This window comes from Pseudorasbora parva, chromosome 24 (genome assembly GCF_024679245.1).
Source record: "Pseudorasbora parva isolate DD20220531a chromosome 24, ASM2467924v1, whole genome shotgun sequence".
In the NCBI taxonomy this organism is placed as follows: domain Eukaryota; kingdom Metazoa; phylum Chordata; class Actinopteri; order Cypriniformes; family Gobionidae; genus Pseudorasbora; species Pseudorasbora parva.
The window spans coordinates 27,367,208-27,384,522 of record NC_090195.1 but is presented as its reverse complement, the minus strand read 5'-3'; the positions used below and the strand labels follow the sequence as shown (position 1 = coordinate 27,384,522).

Below are 17,315 nucleotides of genomic sequence, written 5' to 3'. Positions count from 1 at the left end.
TTGATTAATTCTAAAAAACGTGTAAAGCAAAATGCTTTTTAAAATGTTTTTTATTTGTTTTTCTGAATATCAGCCGATTTACATTTATTTTGGCACACATTTCATTTAATCTATTTATTTTTTCTTATAATTTGACTTCAATAAAAGAAGAGAAATTACAATTAATTTGGCTCATATTAACCAGTGAGCCAATATTAATCAGAGGACCATATGTCACCATTTGTAAGTAATTTTACATTTATGCATTTGGCGGACACACATGCATTCCCTGGGTTTGGCATTGTTCCATAATGCTATGTTCTTTTTAAGCTACACAGTTTTATTTACTTGCTGTAACTGAGGATACCTGAGCTTCATTTTATGCTCACCCTGTATCAAAATTAATACTGTCTTTTGAGACCTTTTAAATGTAGTTGGTAGCTTATAGCTGGTCACAAGATGGTGCCAATTAGCTCTAACTTGCATTTATTTTGATAAAGAGAGAGCCTGAATATATTAGAAACATGAAAGAAGCACTGGTATGCTAACATGACATCTGTGAAATATTTGATAATTATATTTGAACTTAGGCCAGATCCACACGAAGCCAGAGCTTTCCCTATTAACTTTAAATAAAATAATGTGATGACACATCACTAAATACTGTAGCAGTCCACTGGAGGCAAGTTGCAGAACCCAAGTGCAGTTTATTAACAAACAGATACAACATAAACAATGACTTAAAACCGGACTTGACAGAACTCACCAACAGTGGTTACAGGTAATTATACTCAGGTTTAATAATAGGTTTTTCAAGGACCATGGCAAACATGAGGGCTTAAATACACAGAGACTAATGACAAGAAAAAACCCACAAACAATAATTAAACAATGAACTAATGACAACATGACACAAAAATACATGATGGCATGGGAATCCCATGACAGACCAGGAAACAAGACAGTGAACATGGCCATCAGAGAATAAGGACATGGTGATCATAAAGGGCATGGTCAGGAACAATGCTCAGGTAGGCTGTGGCATTTTAATAATGCCCAAATGGCACTAAGGGGCCTAAAGTGTGCCAAGACAACATCCCCCACACCATTACACCACCACCGCCAGCCTGTGGTGGTGGTGTAATTCTGACTCTACCATTTGAATGCCTCAACAGAAATCAAAGCATTGTCTTCTCTTCCGAGTTTGTTTTCAAATCTCAAATAAAGATTCAAACGGTTGTGAATCAGCGTACGTTGATCCGAATCATGAATTTTTTATGTCTAGTGACATTTCAGGGCTATTTTATGATTAACTGAAATACATTTCTTACATACAGTTCCTTTAATATTACTAATATAAATTAAAATACACTATTATTAATAAGGTTCTTTATAACACCATTAAGGCATAATATAGCCATTTCAAAGCATGGTATATTATAGAAACTAATTTAGACTCTTAAAAATACCAAATATTCCAAGATTTTCTTTTTTGCAGCAGCAGCAGTGCCATAGAAGAACCATTCAGGGTTCCGCAAATAACCTTACAATTAACCGTTCTTAAAAGAACCATTTTAGCTTTAATAAACCATTGTTACATTTTTTTGTAATAATCTAAACAACCCTTTCAACTAAAAAGGTGGCACTCAGGGCAGACACCATGATCAGGAAGGCGGTTCAACCATTGCACTCCGGTTGTGCTGACCCTTGAATTTCCCAAAAGTGGAAATCTTGACTCCAATTTAAAGTGGGGGACTGCATTCACACTCTCCCCTGGACTTCAAGTGCAGTAATGGTTAGAGTCGGACTTGTAACCCAAAGAAAGGAAATTTAGGTGGGGGTAGTGAATGAACATCACTCTCTTCAACTCTCGTTACCCACAACTGAGGTGGGCACCTAATCCCCACTCGCTCTATGGGCCCCGAAGCAAAAATGGCTGCCCACTGCTCTGGGCATGTGTTCACGGTGTGCGTTCACTTGGATGGGTGAAATGCAGAGCACAAAACCGGATTTAGTTCAATTCACTTATAAAGGGCTGTTTGCCCAATGTAAAGGCTCTGTGGATGTTAAAAGCTTTCATGGAACAATCAATGCCAAAAAATAATCTTTTTTTAAAAGTGTAGCACCAAAAAAGGGTTCTGCTATTATTAGAATCTGAAGAACTCTATCCTGGTACTGTTTTGAACTATTTATCTAATGAGAGAATATTACTATTGTACTTTGATGTGTGCTCTTATCGGATATAATGTGGGTTAATAACATTTATATTTATGTTATAATTGCTTTTGGTAAAAATAAATGTTTTTTATACGAAAATATGCTGCCATTCTACAAATTGAGACATGAACTTGCTGCAACAGATGACTTCATCTTAAGGGGTTCGCGTCTCATTGCACCTGTGTCATTACGTCAAAGGTTGGTGATGCTCGCGCATGAGGGACACCAGGGCATCGTGCGCACTAAGCAACGGCTGCACGATCTATACTGGTGGCCGCGGATGGATGAGTCGGTCACGCGCGTTATTTCATCATGTCAACTGTGTCAGGCATCGGACAAAACCGCTAAAGAACATTCTGCCCCACTTCAGCCTGTGCCCTTTCCTGCTGAGCCATGGAGGAAACTAGCAATGGATTTAGTGGGCCCTTTCGAGTCCACTACTTGGGATTGCCGCTATGCCCTTACACTAATGGACTATCATAGCAAATGGCCTAAAGTGGCGTTTGTGTCTTCAGTAAGCGCAAAACAAGTGATTAATTTCCTCACCCCCGTGTTTAGTCGTCATGGGAACCCGGAGTGCATAGTAACGGATAACGGGCCTCAATTTACAGCTGCTGAATTCTCTGCCTTTCTTGAAGCGAGAGACATCGCTCATGTGCGCACTCCGGTTTACCACCTAGCTGCTAACGGGGCAATTGAGCGCTTCCATAGAGTGCTCAAGAGTTGCATTCAGTCTGCAATCATCCAGTCGGAACCGTGGAAAACGACTGTCACAGAATTTCTCCACGTCTATAGGGCAACCCCGCATTCCACGACTGGTGTGACTCCTTTTGAATTGTTGCATGGAAGAAAAATGCGCACTCGCCTTGATGTATTGCCCTCTCTATCGCGATCGAGTGCCAGCACAACAAGCTAAAATGAAGCAGTGGTTCGACACGAAGCGCAGAGCACGCCTTACGCTTCTAAAGCAAGGGGACAAAGTGCATGTTAAGTTCCCATGGCACGTACCAAAAGGACACCCAAGATTTTCAGAACCAAAAGAAATCAGAGAGCAAGTGGGGAAGAATACATTTATTCTTTCGGACAGCAAGAAATGGCATGCGTCAAAACTGGCGTTTTTTTCTAGGGGATCGACCCGAGCCGATGTGGCTGATTGGCTTATACAACCACCACAGGAGCAGGTTCAGGTACCCAGACCTGGGCCGGATGGGAGTGGAAGCACGTAATAAAACAGGCATTACACACCACTGCCAAAATGCGTAATTCATTGATACTGTACAATAATCTGCCAACAAAAAAATAACAATACGCTTAGCTTTGCTCTGACAAAACTACAGTACACTTGTGAAGTCAATAGAACATGCACTTAGCCTAGTCAAAACTGATTCATCATTGATTCAAACCTCTTTCAGCAGCTGTTGGGGTTGCTAGTTGGAGATGTCCTGAGTGTGTATATTATGATGGACAGGAATCATGATTAGCTATATTTATAGAGTCTTCGAGTCACAGGTGTAATCCACGTTTGAGAGTTGGTTCACTCTACCACTCCTTACTGTAGAAACAGCTTACTGTATATATGCCACTTTAGCATAGCGATCACTTGAATATACAGCTACGACGAGTTATTGCGCTAAAAACCTGTCTGTCATGAATGAGTGCGTCTGCCTGCTGATCGCTGATTGGCTGAATGTGTGTGCTCGTCGGCTGGAACCCGCCCAATCTGGCAACACCGTGTGTGATTTGTGCTTTGAATCATGTGCAAGCTCGATGGATCGCGTAGTAACCAATAGGGTGTTGGAATTGTATATGTTTACACTTCTCATCCAACCACAATCAAATTCACACTATCCGGATGACGCGATTTATCTGCATAGATTTTTTTTTTTAACAAACTGAAATGAAAGAGGAGTAACGAGGTTATTTTTAAAAAGAAAGGAGTAGAAAGTACAGATAATTGTGTGAAAATGTAAGGTGTAGAAGTAAAGAGTAGGCAGAAAAATAATTACTCCAGTAAAGTATAGATACCCAAAATGTCTACTTAAGTAAGGTAACAAAGTATGGGGCGTGGGCGGGGCCTGTGAAATGTGACATCACATTGCCCAGAATCTGCAAACGCTTGTTCTGAGACACTGCTTATGATTTATGGGGATAAAAAAAGAAGTGGGTGGATTTTTTATATCCATTATTTCCATTATTCCATTATTTATATGTTTACCATCACATGTATGTATTTATAAAAGTGAATTTTGAATAATAGGTGCCCTTTAATAGAGCAACTATTTAAACTATAGGTTAGGCAGAGCAAACAAATTAAATGCAAAGGAAGAGTGGGAGAGATGTGTAAGAGAGAGACGTGTAAAACGCTTAGGATCTGTCAGAGAAGCTTTAATTCACATTGGCCTTAAACAGCATATTTTTTTCTTAGCAAACAGGGTTGCAAATTTATCACACTCAGTGCTTCTCACTGCAATGTGTTGAAACATACATAGTGTGCAACTGAGGGATAAAAAAAAGGACAAAACATTACATTTTCTTTAGGACAAAATTATTTTATATACAGTATATTTCCACTTACATCAGCCATATTTCTATATCCAGTTAGAATATACTGTACTGCTTCAAATTCATAGTTATGTTAACTTGACTGCATACAAATCCATTTTCACTTTAATATAAATATAAACTAATTCTCAAATCCATCATATAATATAGAAAACTCTATGTATGTACAATTCAAAGACATTCTACTTTTCATTCAATGATTGCTAATACGAAACAATCTCAGGCACCTACATGCATGCAGATCACAGGAAAACCCTTTACCGCAAGGGAGTCCAATCTTGCCCCAAAATACCTGCCTGGAAGGTTCTAGGCTGTGTCCGGAATTGTCACCTGTACTTTTATATAGTGCACAGATTTAAGGGACAGCCACTTGTAGTAGCATCCAAAACATTATCAAGTACACTCATTCAATGAGTTAGCTGCTAGAAAACAGACATGCACTGTGAGGGTCGCACCAAATGATTTCCCATGTATTGCCAGATGCTGTCCCCCACACTTCTATGGGGGTAATATTGTTGCATTATTCCAAACAAATATATTGTGATCCACAAATAAATGTAAAGCGATTCACAAAAAAAAAAAAAAAAAAAAATTCACAAATCAATATACGAGTTTCACAAAAATGAATTAGATTCACAAATATATACAATGACATTTGTGAGTAACAAAAAAATCCACACATGTCAAAAACACACAACTCTGCCTTGCATAAGTTGCATTCATTTGTGAATCACTTCCTGTGCATTTGTGAATCACTTCCTGTGCATTTGTGGATCTCGTCTTGCGCATTTGTGGATCGCAGCACAGCACGTGGATTTTGAAACATTTCTAGCGTCTAGACTCAAAACAATCCACAAATACGTAGACTCCACCCACCGTCTACTTAAGCCAATCAGATCACGGCCATATTGTGCTGACCAATCGTAGCACGTTCTCACTCCAACCAATCATGTTTTGGCCAGTGCCGCTGAAAAACAGTTACGACCACTTTTTTATATTTAACTCTATATATCTAACTCTCTATATATAACTCTACAGTCCCTGACAAAAGTCTTGTCGCTTATCTATTTTCTAGAAATACCTGATATTAACCTGACTTTTAGTTAATTAATTGCTGTTAGAAATAGCTCATATGAAAAGCTAAAACCCTCCCAAATGATGTTTAATGCACTGAAATAAATAATTTTCACCGAAAAAATATTTATCATTTAATCAAGACAGAAAGGTCAAATTTTGGCAAGACAAAAGTTTTGTCGCCTATACAGAAATGGAACAAATTTACTGCAAATACAAAAATATGTCAGCAAATTAAGTTGTGGTGCTGTGAGATCCAAATTTAATATCTTGTATGACTTCCATGAGTTTGAAGGACTGCATCCATGCGGTTTGGCAAGGATTCATACAATTTATTGATGAAGTCATCAGGAATAGCTAAGAAAGCAGTCTTGCATGCCTCCCAGAGTTCATCAATATTCTTTGGTTTCGTCTTCCATGCGTCCTCTTTCATCCTACCCCACATATGCTCAATGATGTTCATGTCTGGTGACTGGGCTGGCCAATCCTGGAGCATCTTGATCTTCTTCGCCTTGAGGAACTTTCATGTGGAGATGGAAGTATGCGATGGAGCACCGTCCTGCTGCAGAATTTGGCCTCTTTTATGGTTGGGAATATAAGAGGTAGCTAAGATTTCTTGGTATTTTAGACTATTGATGTTGCCTTCCACCCTGCAGATCTCTCGCACACCCCCATACTGGATGTAACCCCAGACCATGATTTTTCCGCCACCAAACTTCACTGTTTTCTGGGTGAATCTCGGATCCATTCTGGCTCCAGTAGGTCTCCTGCAATATTTGCGGCGACTGTGGTGTAATTCAACAGAAGATTCATCTGAAAAATCCACCTTCTGCCACTTTTCCAGCGTCCGTCCTTTTAGCAGGCTGTGGGCCTTGGCAAATGCCACACGGTTTTTCAATTGTCTTTTGTTTAGTGCTGGCTTCTGGGCACTGATTCGACCATGGAGGCCATTTCGAGACAGAATCCGACAAACTGTTCTGGTTGACACAGGGACTTCAGGTGACCAGGTCTCGTGGAGCTCTGCTCCAGTGGAAAATGGGCTGGCCTTGGATTTTCGAGCCAACAAACGGTCCTCTCGAGCAGTTGTCTTGTGGGGTTTGCCTGACCTGGGCTTGTCAAAAACGTCTCCAGTCTCTTCAAATCTTTTTTTTATCCTCTGTACTTGACGCTGAGACACATTGAAGGTGTCTGCCACATCAGCAGTGGATCTGGTCTTCAGCCTCTTAATCAAAACTTTAGTCTCTGGGTGAATCTTAGGCATGTTTGCAGAGGTCTAGTTGCAGTTGATGTGAAGGTCTAGTGTACTGGGGTTCTTTTTATACACACTTGAGACCTAATTGATCCATTATTAGTCACAGGTGAAGCTCATATGACAAGGTGACAACACTGGGCTTTACCAAGCTGTAAATATTAGAATACTTTTTGAAAGTTTAGTTTTTCACTGAAACATTATCACAAAAGCTGGTGGGATTAAAATGAGCCATTTCTTGTAAAAAAATATCTTGATTAGAAATATATTTCAGCGGCACTTTAGGTCAATTTGTACACAAGCGACAAGACTTTTGTCAGGGACTGTATATATTGTTACATAAGCGTCAGACTCTAACTGCAGTTTCTAACGTGAGATCACTGCTAAAACTATCATATCCAGATGCTATCTGTCATTTCAACAGTTTTTAGATTCTCTGAAATCTTTCTGTCAAATACATTTATATTCATTAAGGAATAACGTATAGCGCCTGAATGTAAAGAGTTGAATAAATTGTTTTTTTTAACCACCATTTAAAACTCCTTTCTTGGGTAAATTATATACAGCCTCTATTCTAGCATCATTCCTTTATATTCACCTGGGGTGTATGCTTCGAGTATCAAAATAACAATTTAGGACGTTAACATTAAAATTAAAAATAAAACAGCCAGTAGATGGCGGAAGAGGAACACTTATTGGCTCATTAGCCTTTTTTTCTATTTTAATTCATTTTTATAGTTAGTCCGATTTATACCACTAAAGTAATATATTTTGTTACTTTTTTGTACTGGAATGTTATATACATAGGCTAATTAGGGAACATTACAAAGTCTAATGAAAAACAAAAATGTCTGACTACTTCACGATAAATCTTTATTTAAATCATGCTGTCTGTTATGATGAGAGGATTTGAAGATAGTGGGACGATTCCTTTAAAAACTTGCACTAAAATTAATTCAGTGTTTTGAGACTGTATTAAACTTGTTTTGATCGATACTGAGAGGATTCTCATTCACTGTAAATTAATTGGTTATTATTTTCTATAGAAATGCACGTGATTAGCTACAACACTCAACACTGTAAAATCATATGTTGTACTCTCGTGACCCAAATGAAGATTCTCTTCTTTATCTCTCCTCAGAATAAAATGCTACTGTAAAGCCTTGGCGAAGTCAATGCACATATTGTGTTAATATCTGCCAGACATTGCTGCAAATAGCCTATAGTGAAAAGGCTATAGTATCCTGCTATATCCTATTTAAACAGATTGACAGGGAGTTGTTTGGAACTATTGAGAGCAAAACTGGCCAAAACGTGATTGGTTGGAGCGAGAACGTGCTACGATTGGTCAGCACGATATGGCCGTGATCTGATTGGCTTAAGTAGACGGTGGGTGGAGTCTACGTATTTGAGGATTGTTTTGAGTCTAGACGCTAAGAAATGTTTCAAAATCCACGTGCTGTGCTGCGATCCAGAAATGTGCAAGACGAGATCCACAAATACACAAGACCAGATCCACAAATGCACAGGAAGCGATTCACAAATGAATGCAACTTATGCAAGGCAGAGTTGTGTGTTTTTGACATGTGTGGATTTTTTTGTTACTCACAAATGTCATTGTATATATTTGTGAATCTAATTCATTTTTGTGAAACTCGTATATTGATTTGTGAAATTATTTATTTTTTGTGAATCGCTTTACATTTATTTGTGGAAAACAATATATTTGTTTGGAATAATGCAACAATATTACCCCCATACACTTCTGGTGCACTCAATGTCCAAATTTGATCACTTGTTTCTTCTCTTTCAAGTGGGCTATATGTAGGTGTGAATGAAGGTAGGTTGTATTTCAGATAAAGCTAATCCTGAAGCATGTTCTGGTATGTTTAATTACAGGTCTCAAAAAAGTAGCATATTGTGATAAAGTTCATTATTTTCCATAATGTAATGATAAAAATTAAACGTTCATATATTTTAGATTCATTGCACTCCAAATTAAATATTTCAGGTCTTTTATTCTTTTAATACTGATGATTCTAAAACCCAAAAATCTCAAAAAATTAGCATATCATGAAAAGGTTTTCTAAACGAGCTATTAACCTAATCATCTGAATCAACTAATTAACTCTAAACACCTGCAAAAGATTCCTGAGGCTTTTAAAAACTCCCAGCCTGGTTCATTACTCAATACGAAGCGGAGTGGCCAGGTGGACGAGCTCGTAGCAGGGAGGTAGGTGATCAGTTTGTGTTCTGTGCTGGAAAAGTCCTTGTTTTGTTTTGTTTGTTTGTTTGTTTGTTGTAAATGCCTGAAGTCCAGTGTTAAGTACCCACAGTCAGTGATGGTCTGTGGTGCCATGTCAGCTCTGGTGTTGGTCCACTGTGTTTTATCAAGGGCAGGGTCAATGCAGCTAGCTATCAGGAGATATTGGAGCACTTCATGCTTCCATCTGCTGAAAAGCTTTATGGAGATGAAGATTTCGTTTTTCAGCACGACCTGGCACCTGCTCACAGTGCCAAAACCACTGGTAAATGGTTTACTGACCATGGTATTACTGTGCTCAATTGGCCTGCCAACTCTCCTGACCTGAACCCCATAGAGAATCTGTGGGATATTGTGAAGAGAAAGTTGAGACGCAAGACCCAACACTCTGGATGAGCTTAAGGCCGCTATCGAAGCATCCTGGGCCTCCATAACACCTCAGCAGTGCCACAGGCTGATCGCCTCCATGCCACGCCGCATTGAAGCAGTCATTTCTGCAAAAGGATTCCCGACCAAGTATTGAGTGCATAACTGAACATAATTATTTGAAAGTTGACTTTTTTTGTATTAAAAACACTTTTCTTTTATTGGTCGGATGAAATATGCTTATTTTTTTAGATAGGAATGTTGGGTTTTCATGAGCTGTATGGTAAAATCATCAGTATTAAAACAAAAGACCAGAAATATTTCAGTTGGTGTGCAATGAATCTAAAATATATTAAAGTTTAATTTTTATCATTAAATTATGGAAAATAATGAACTTTATCACAATATGCAAATTTTTTGAGAAGGACCTGTAGAAGCTAAACTCAGGATTGTGGTCCTCAAGGAGCAGGATTGGACACCGCTGCTTTAAAGAACACGTTCAGATAAAGAATGGTCATTTAACCAATCTTTGTTGTTCAAACTATGAGCATTCTTCCATGTAACACAAAAGGAAAAGTTTTGTGATATAGCTAATGAGAACGCTTTAGAAAGGGATGAAGAAAAGCATGAGAATAGTTAAAACAATTATTTGTATTACCATAAAAGATTTCTGAGCCCAGTGGTTCATAAAATTGATCTGGATCAGAATTATCCAGATTTAGAAATCCCCTATTTTGCTATCCAGGAAAAGTAAATCTATGTTACTTTTGTACCAGTTTTTCAAAATTGGATTGGATCAGCCTGATGATAACTTGACTACCAAATCTGGAGGTGCATTCACGCCATGTCATTATGACCACAATTACGTGATTTCAACTTGTAAAAAGCATTCACATTCTCTTAGAGCTTGTAATTACAGCTTGTATAAAATGGGAACTATTTGAGTGCTTCTACATGTACCATGTGACCACTGCAGATTCATTTAGGTGATGATGGTTCCTAGCCTGGATGCCAGCTGAACTCAGCAACGCCCACAACATTTTTAGGTCGGGCAGTTCGGTCTGGCCTCGCTCCATAGAGGAGTAATTATCTCCGAACAGAAACTGTTTGGACCAATGAAATCATCAGGGCAGGCTTTAGACGATGACGGACAGATGATCAACAGTTACAGAATCATGCATGTCATCAAAGGGGCTTGGATTATATTTACTCGAATCCTAAACGGAGATCTTGTTTGTATATGCATTCACCGTCACAATTTCTCTCAAAAAGGATGATCATGTTGGGTAAGTACTCTGTGTATCAATAAATCCTTTTTTTTTTTTACAACACCGGCAACGATCATTTATTCTAGCGAGTGCAGACAGGGTTGCCAAGTTTTTACAACAAAATCCGCCAACTACTAGCCCTAAACAATAGCTTCTCGGGGGGTTCTCCGGGAAAAAATGGTGTTTGGGGGGTAAAATGTGTGTTATTTTGGCAAGGTTACCTGCTAAAATTCGCACTTATGGGTCTATATATCACATAATAGTCGCTTCAACCCGCAGACATAGAAAACAACCCAGGAAAAAAAACGCGGACTTGGCAACACAGTGCAGTTGAGCTCTGTCTGTTGACATTTGACAATGCGTCGCTTCGTTGCTCTGATTGGTTGTAGGTCTGTCCAATTTATGTCTTTCCTGGTTTGGTTGAAACACGCCCCATAATCACAGCCCAATGGAGCAGTTTCAGACTCATATTCTGACTAGAATTGAGTATGACTACGTCAGGCTAGATGGTTCCATACAAATGCATAATTTCTAGCCCGAGAGCGGCTCAGAATAGAACTGTGAACTGTGAACTAGTGAAATATAGTATACAATAGTAGTTGTCATCTTGAGACAATTGTAATTACGGCATGGATTTCCATTGCTCTAAATGGGACTACATATTGCCATATAGGCCACTAGCTATGTAAAGGACAACAGGTAGAACAATCAGCATAAAATTGGGGGGGGGGGGGGGGGGGGGGGGGGGGGGGTTGTCCACGGACATCGGACATCTTGACCCAATGGACATCGCTGTTCCGGACTAGAGATGGACTTGATAATAGCTTGTAATTTTCTCACTCAAACCACTGCCACCTGCTGCTGCTTCTGCTTTTAGAGTGAAACGCTTCCCATAACTGCTTGTCTAGGATATGTAATCTTCCGTAAGAATTCGTAATAATTGCATATTATCAGCGAAAAGGAGCTAGCAAAAGATCCAGTGTGTGTATCTGTATTTGCACTTGTGAATTTATTACATTTTTTTGCCTCGGTGAGTAATGGCCAATCAAAGACATGTTTGTAGATATCTACAACGCAGTTGGCCAATCAATCACAGGTGTTGAATTTGGAATCACTCACCGCTCGCTCGGGTGTTTGAGGTGCTGAGTTCAGTTAAACACACGTGTCAAGGTCAATCCTTTGTAAGTGCAGACATTGTGAAAATAAGATATTCATTGTATACCAACGTCACTGCGAAACTTTGTGAGATTGCGTTTATTGAATGAGTGACAGCTTTAAGTGAAGTAGAGCAAACGATCCTTATAACTTACCAAAGATTCATTGATCCATGGATAATGATATGCAGCCAGGAATCGTGTTTTCCTGACATTTTTAGGAGCCTCCTTTCGACAAGAATGTTTATAACTGTCATTCATCACATTTTTCAAGTGAATCCCGCAGGTATTTGTGGATGGGTCCGTGTTTTGAAGCGTGTAGTGGTGGTAATATACTTTATATTCACTAAAAGCTGTCACTCATTCAATAAAGGCAATCTCACAGATTTCCGCAGTGAAGCTGGTATACAATGAATCTCTTATTTTCCCATGTCTGCACTTAAGACGCGCATGTTAACTGAACTCAGTCAGCACCCGGACAAACAAACACTCGAGCGGTGAGTGGATTCCAAGTTCAACACCTGTGACTGGCCAACTTCGTTGTAGATATCAACAAACATGTCTGTGATTGGCTACATTACTCACCGAGGCGAAAACATGTTGGAAATGTAATCATTTCACAAGTGCAAATACAGATACACACTGGATCATTTGCTAGCTCCTTTTCGCTAATAATGTGCTTTTATTATGAATTCTTACGAAGGATTACATATACTAGACAAGCAGTTATGGGCAGCGTTTCCCTCTTAAAGCAGAAGCAGCAACAGGTTGGTGGATTGAGTGTGAAAATTGCATGCTATTATCAAGTCCATCTCAAGCTCGGAACAGCGATGTCCATTGGGTCCGCGGACAAGCCTCCGCCTACCCCATTCCTCTCAGGCGCCGGGCCTGGTTTTTTGTGTTTTCGCTGCATTCATGCTGTAAACCAATGCTGCCTCTCAGTCTTTCTGCCACTCAGCGGGGCGTAATCACAGTTGCTCCAGCTGACAGTGACGTCACGTGCATTCCCTCTATACGTGTAATGTACTGTCTTTATAAAGTATCTTCTTATTAAACTGTTTGTACACTTACAAAGTTCTCAATGCTTCGGTTTGCATGTAGGGACCCTCATTATGCTACCGTGTTAGTGTGAGGCAATTTTGAGCTTTGTTAGTGGTATTAACTAGCGATTTAATTTCACTTACCCTGTGCCCCATAGACAAGCGTTATGAGCTAATATGTTTTTAGAGATAAAACTCTTTACATACGATTTTCATGAAAACGCATCCCAGAGAATGATCTACTCGGTAACCATGTGTTAATTACCCCTAGGTTAATTTTTCACCGGAGTTGTTCTTTAACAGATCAGAAAACTAAGATGGAACAAATAAAAAGCAATATTTTGCACAGATAATACGGAAGTATCATGTCCACAGAGGTAGGATGGTACTGTGTGGACCACTGAGTTTATTGAGACGCAGACAAACAAAAGTGCTAATAAACAATATTTTACAACTGTTTCACAATGGTTTATGCTCTGAGCAGCCATGTCTGGGTTGTTGTGCTCCCTCTGATTTCCCCAGTCGCAAATCCTACTTGAGGGGGCATTCCATTTTAAAGTTCTTACTGGGGCCTGTGAATTTCCCATGTCCGAGGACAAATGGAACACACCACCCCTCATCTGATCCACAACAAACAAATAAAAAAATATACAAGCAATGAGGGATGACATTTGTTGAAACTGGTTCATTTCTAATGATTATCACATTTTGACAGCTTTAAATATGCTATAAATTGAACAGCTATAAATGTGTCAATGATACAAACATCCAGATTTTTTTGGGGGGAACAAATGTATCTTCCTAAAAAGGTTTGACCCAAATCAAAACCAAGATTGGCTTATGTGTTCTAATCAAATTATAGAATCATTTTTCTTTGTCTTCATCTTCTTCTTTTTTTGTTAAATAACCCATTTTCAAGATTTGATCCAATCCATTAATTGAAATCTGATCAAATTTCGTTCTAACTTGGCCCTAATTAAGATCAAAATTTAAGTCTTTATTCACAAATTCAATTTAATATTATTATTATTATTAATCTATTATTATTGGAGCTTAAAGAGATTGTTCACCCAAAAATGAAAATTATGTCATTTACTCACTCTGCTTGGTTACATTCTTCAAAATATCTTCTTTTGTGTTCAGCAGAAGAAAGAAACTCATAATTGTTTGGAACAACTTGAGCGTTAGTAAATGATGACATCATTTTCAATATTGGGTAAACTATCCCTTTAACATCCACTAGTCACTGCATGCTTTCATTGCCTGAAAAATAGCAGCTTGGACATTCTCTTAAACATCTCCTTTTGTTTCATTGAAGAAACTCGTATATGTTTGAAACAACACAATAACAGAATTTTCATTTTTGTTGGAAATATTCCTTTGAATTACACACAAAAAAGTAAACAGACCCCAATGTATGGCTTCACCTGCGCAGCCAGCAGTCAATGTGCAATTCTTGAATTCCTCTTTTATGCTGCATTTAGAATACTGAACATTCAGCGCTTTCAAAGCACAAGCCTGAAGTCTCCAGATCCAATCCACATAATACCCTTGTGCCTGGCTTTGACATTTTCAGTGATAAACAAAAAGCTTTGTTCTTTCTATTCTAAGCTTGTCAAAGCCTGAATTATTCCTTTTCAAAGCGAGTGGCAATCAAAGTGTGGTACGAAGAGGTGATAAATCGATTGAATAGATATCTAGGCTTACAGCGGGGTGCAAGAGCAGCACTAGGACATGATGCCAAAGACTGGGTTGTGACGACAGATTCTGGGTCCATATTCCTCATAGTCCTTCTTAGAGTGGCAGACATGAAAGAACTCAGGCTACAGAATGTTAAGAAAGGAACATTAATCAGTGGTTAAGTTATTAATATATCCAAAACATACAGTAAAGAGACTGTGACATAATGAAATATATGAGCATTACCGTAGAAGCCAACATGGATCCCCCGAACCACACAGCATATCGCTGCATGTGATGAGATATTACCTGCACCTCCATGGGCTTGGGCTGGATGAGGAATCAGATGTATTCGAAGAATTTCAGAATGCATTCAAGAATTCATCAGTCATTTTACTTTTCCACTGAGTTTGCTAAACTGCTGTATAGGCTGTTAAGATACAAACCTTGTTCATACTTTTGTGTATAAGTAGTGTAAAATAAATAGTTTGGCAGAAAAACGTCTCTGTTAGGGAATACATAACATCGGCAATTAATGGAAGTTTATTATATCATGCAATGTTAATAAGGTTATTGATGTGACTATATGTACAAATACCTGTTTTTATGTTCTTATGGGACTGAATAATTTAAAAAGGTTTTGTTTTATTCAGTATCCAGTAAAAGGTACTAGACAACAATGTTCCCTCTAAGCTACGCGAATGTGCGGTTGCACACTTGTGATGCCACGGCCGCGCAGAAAGAATAAAATCCTGAAATGAGGGGAGAAATCCACTTGGTTGTATTTTAAATAAAAAAATATTGCTCTTAGTATTGCTATAGTGTTAGAACCGGTGAATGTGGTTCACAGGTTTCATAGAGGGAATGATGTTTCGTGTAAGGGGCAGTGAGTCATGTTTGCGGTCTATATAGCTCAATATGAGAGGCAACTTGAAACGCAAAGACATGTGAAGTACAACGTCATCCTCTTTTAAAGAAGAGGGGCTTAATTAAGTGATGGAAATGGATGATGGGCACAGCATGGTAACAAAACAGACATTTACAGTCACACCCACCACAAGAGAAGCATGCAAACTCAAAACACCTCGGTAACACACGTCAGTTTAAATACCGTATTTTCCGCACTGTAAGTCGCTCCGGAGTATAAGTCGCATTAGTCAAAAAATGCGTCAAGAAGAGGAAAAATGCATATATAAGTTGCACTGGACTATAAGTCGCATTAGGGCAGAAACAACACAGAGAGTGGTGCATAATCGAGCAGCAGAAAGAAAGTTTGGAGTGAGTGAGAAACTTGTGAGGGACTGGAGAACACCAGAGGTTACTTTAACTGTAATGAAGAAAACAAAGAAAGCTAATGGCTGAAGGAACGAGTCCACAGATGGATGCTTGAACGCTCTGCCGGGAGAGGCTCAGTGAGACAAATGCGGTGTGAATCGTTCTTGGTTGCATATTTTACTACATGCGGTTTGTAATATGCAGCATAGGATTTTCTTTATGGGGGGCATTATGTTTGTGTTTCTCAGTTGTTGTCTTTAAGTTAATATTTCAGTTAACATTTTTTTCTCTGTTTTCAGTTCTCGCAGCTCTCCGGGCTATACATGTAGCTAAATGTTTACTCTTGTCAGTCAGTAGGAATTAAATTTGATATATAAAGCCGGTTGCACACTGTGCGATTTTGGCCATGATTTGGCTGTCTGAGACAAATTTAGCAAATCCTAAAAGATTCCTCTGATCCTAGGCTAAAATCTGATTAGTTTGACATGTTCACCGGCAGCCGATTAATAAACGCTGCAATCAAGTTTTACCTCAGATGAAATTCTGGCAGTGTCAGAAGATTTGGTGAACAATCCTGCATTGTGACTTCTCCTACGACGACAGTCAAATATCTCGGTTTTTCAAGACTAACTATGACCAAAACGAGAGCTAAACATTTCTTTTTAGCCAGCATTTCAGTCCCACATGTAACATCCACATGCAGCTCACTGTCACAGAACGCGTCATTCATTAAAGACATAAAACTCCGGACGAGTTTTCTTGTGCACGTCTGTTTTTAGCGCGCCTTCACTATCGTGCAGTCTGACATTAATGCCAACTGAGATCTTACAGTGTGACATGGCTTACATCGGGGTTCATGTTCGTACAGTCTGACAAGGTACGTTCGCAAAGGATTTTGAAAAATCGCACAGTGTGCAGGACCCATGAGTTGCACCTGACTATAAGTTGCAGAACCAGCCAAACTATGAAAAAAAGTGTGACTTATAGTCCGGAAATTATGGTAGATGTGTGCGGTTTGGGTTTCAGAGATGTTTAGATAACTATAAAGTTCACATGTTCCCTTGAACATACTTAGCGTTTAGATCTATATAAATACTTAAAGGGTTAGTTCACCCAAAAATGAAATTGATGTCATTAATGACTCACCCTGATGTCGTTTCACACCCGTAAGACCTCCGTTCATCTTCA

At 38.9% G+C, this 17,315-nt stretch overlaps 1 protein-coding gene across 3 annotated transcripts in view; it reads right to left on the bottom strand.

The window, feature by feature from the left end:
- Positions 1-13,459: 13,459 nt before the first annotated feature.
- The window catches only part of actr3b (actin related protein 3B), a 36,354-nt gene continuing 32,498 nt past the window's right edge, over positions 13,460-17,315 (bottom strand). For 2 of the 3 annotated variants that reach the window (XM_067434992.1, XM_067434994.1), the window contains 2 exons: positions 15,099-15,182; positions 13,957-14,995 (listed from right to left, as the gene is read on the bottom strand). In XM_067434992.1, coding sequence (XP_067291093.1) covers positions 14,900-14,995; positions 15,099-15,182 — 180 coding nt within the window. In that variant the 3' untranslated portion in view covers positions 13,957-14,899. Of the gene's footprint in view, positions 13,793-13,956; positions 14,996-15,098; positions 15,183-17,315 lie in introns of those variants that run through there. The other variant, XM_067434993.1, reaches the window with a different exon arrangement.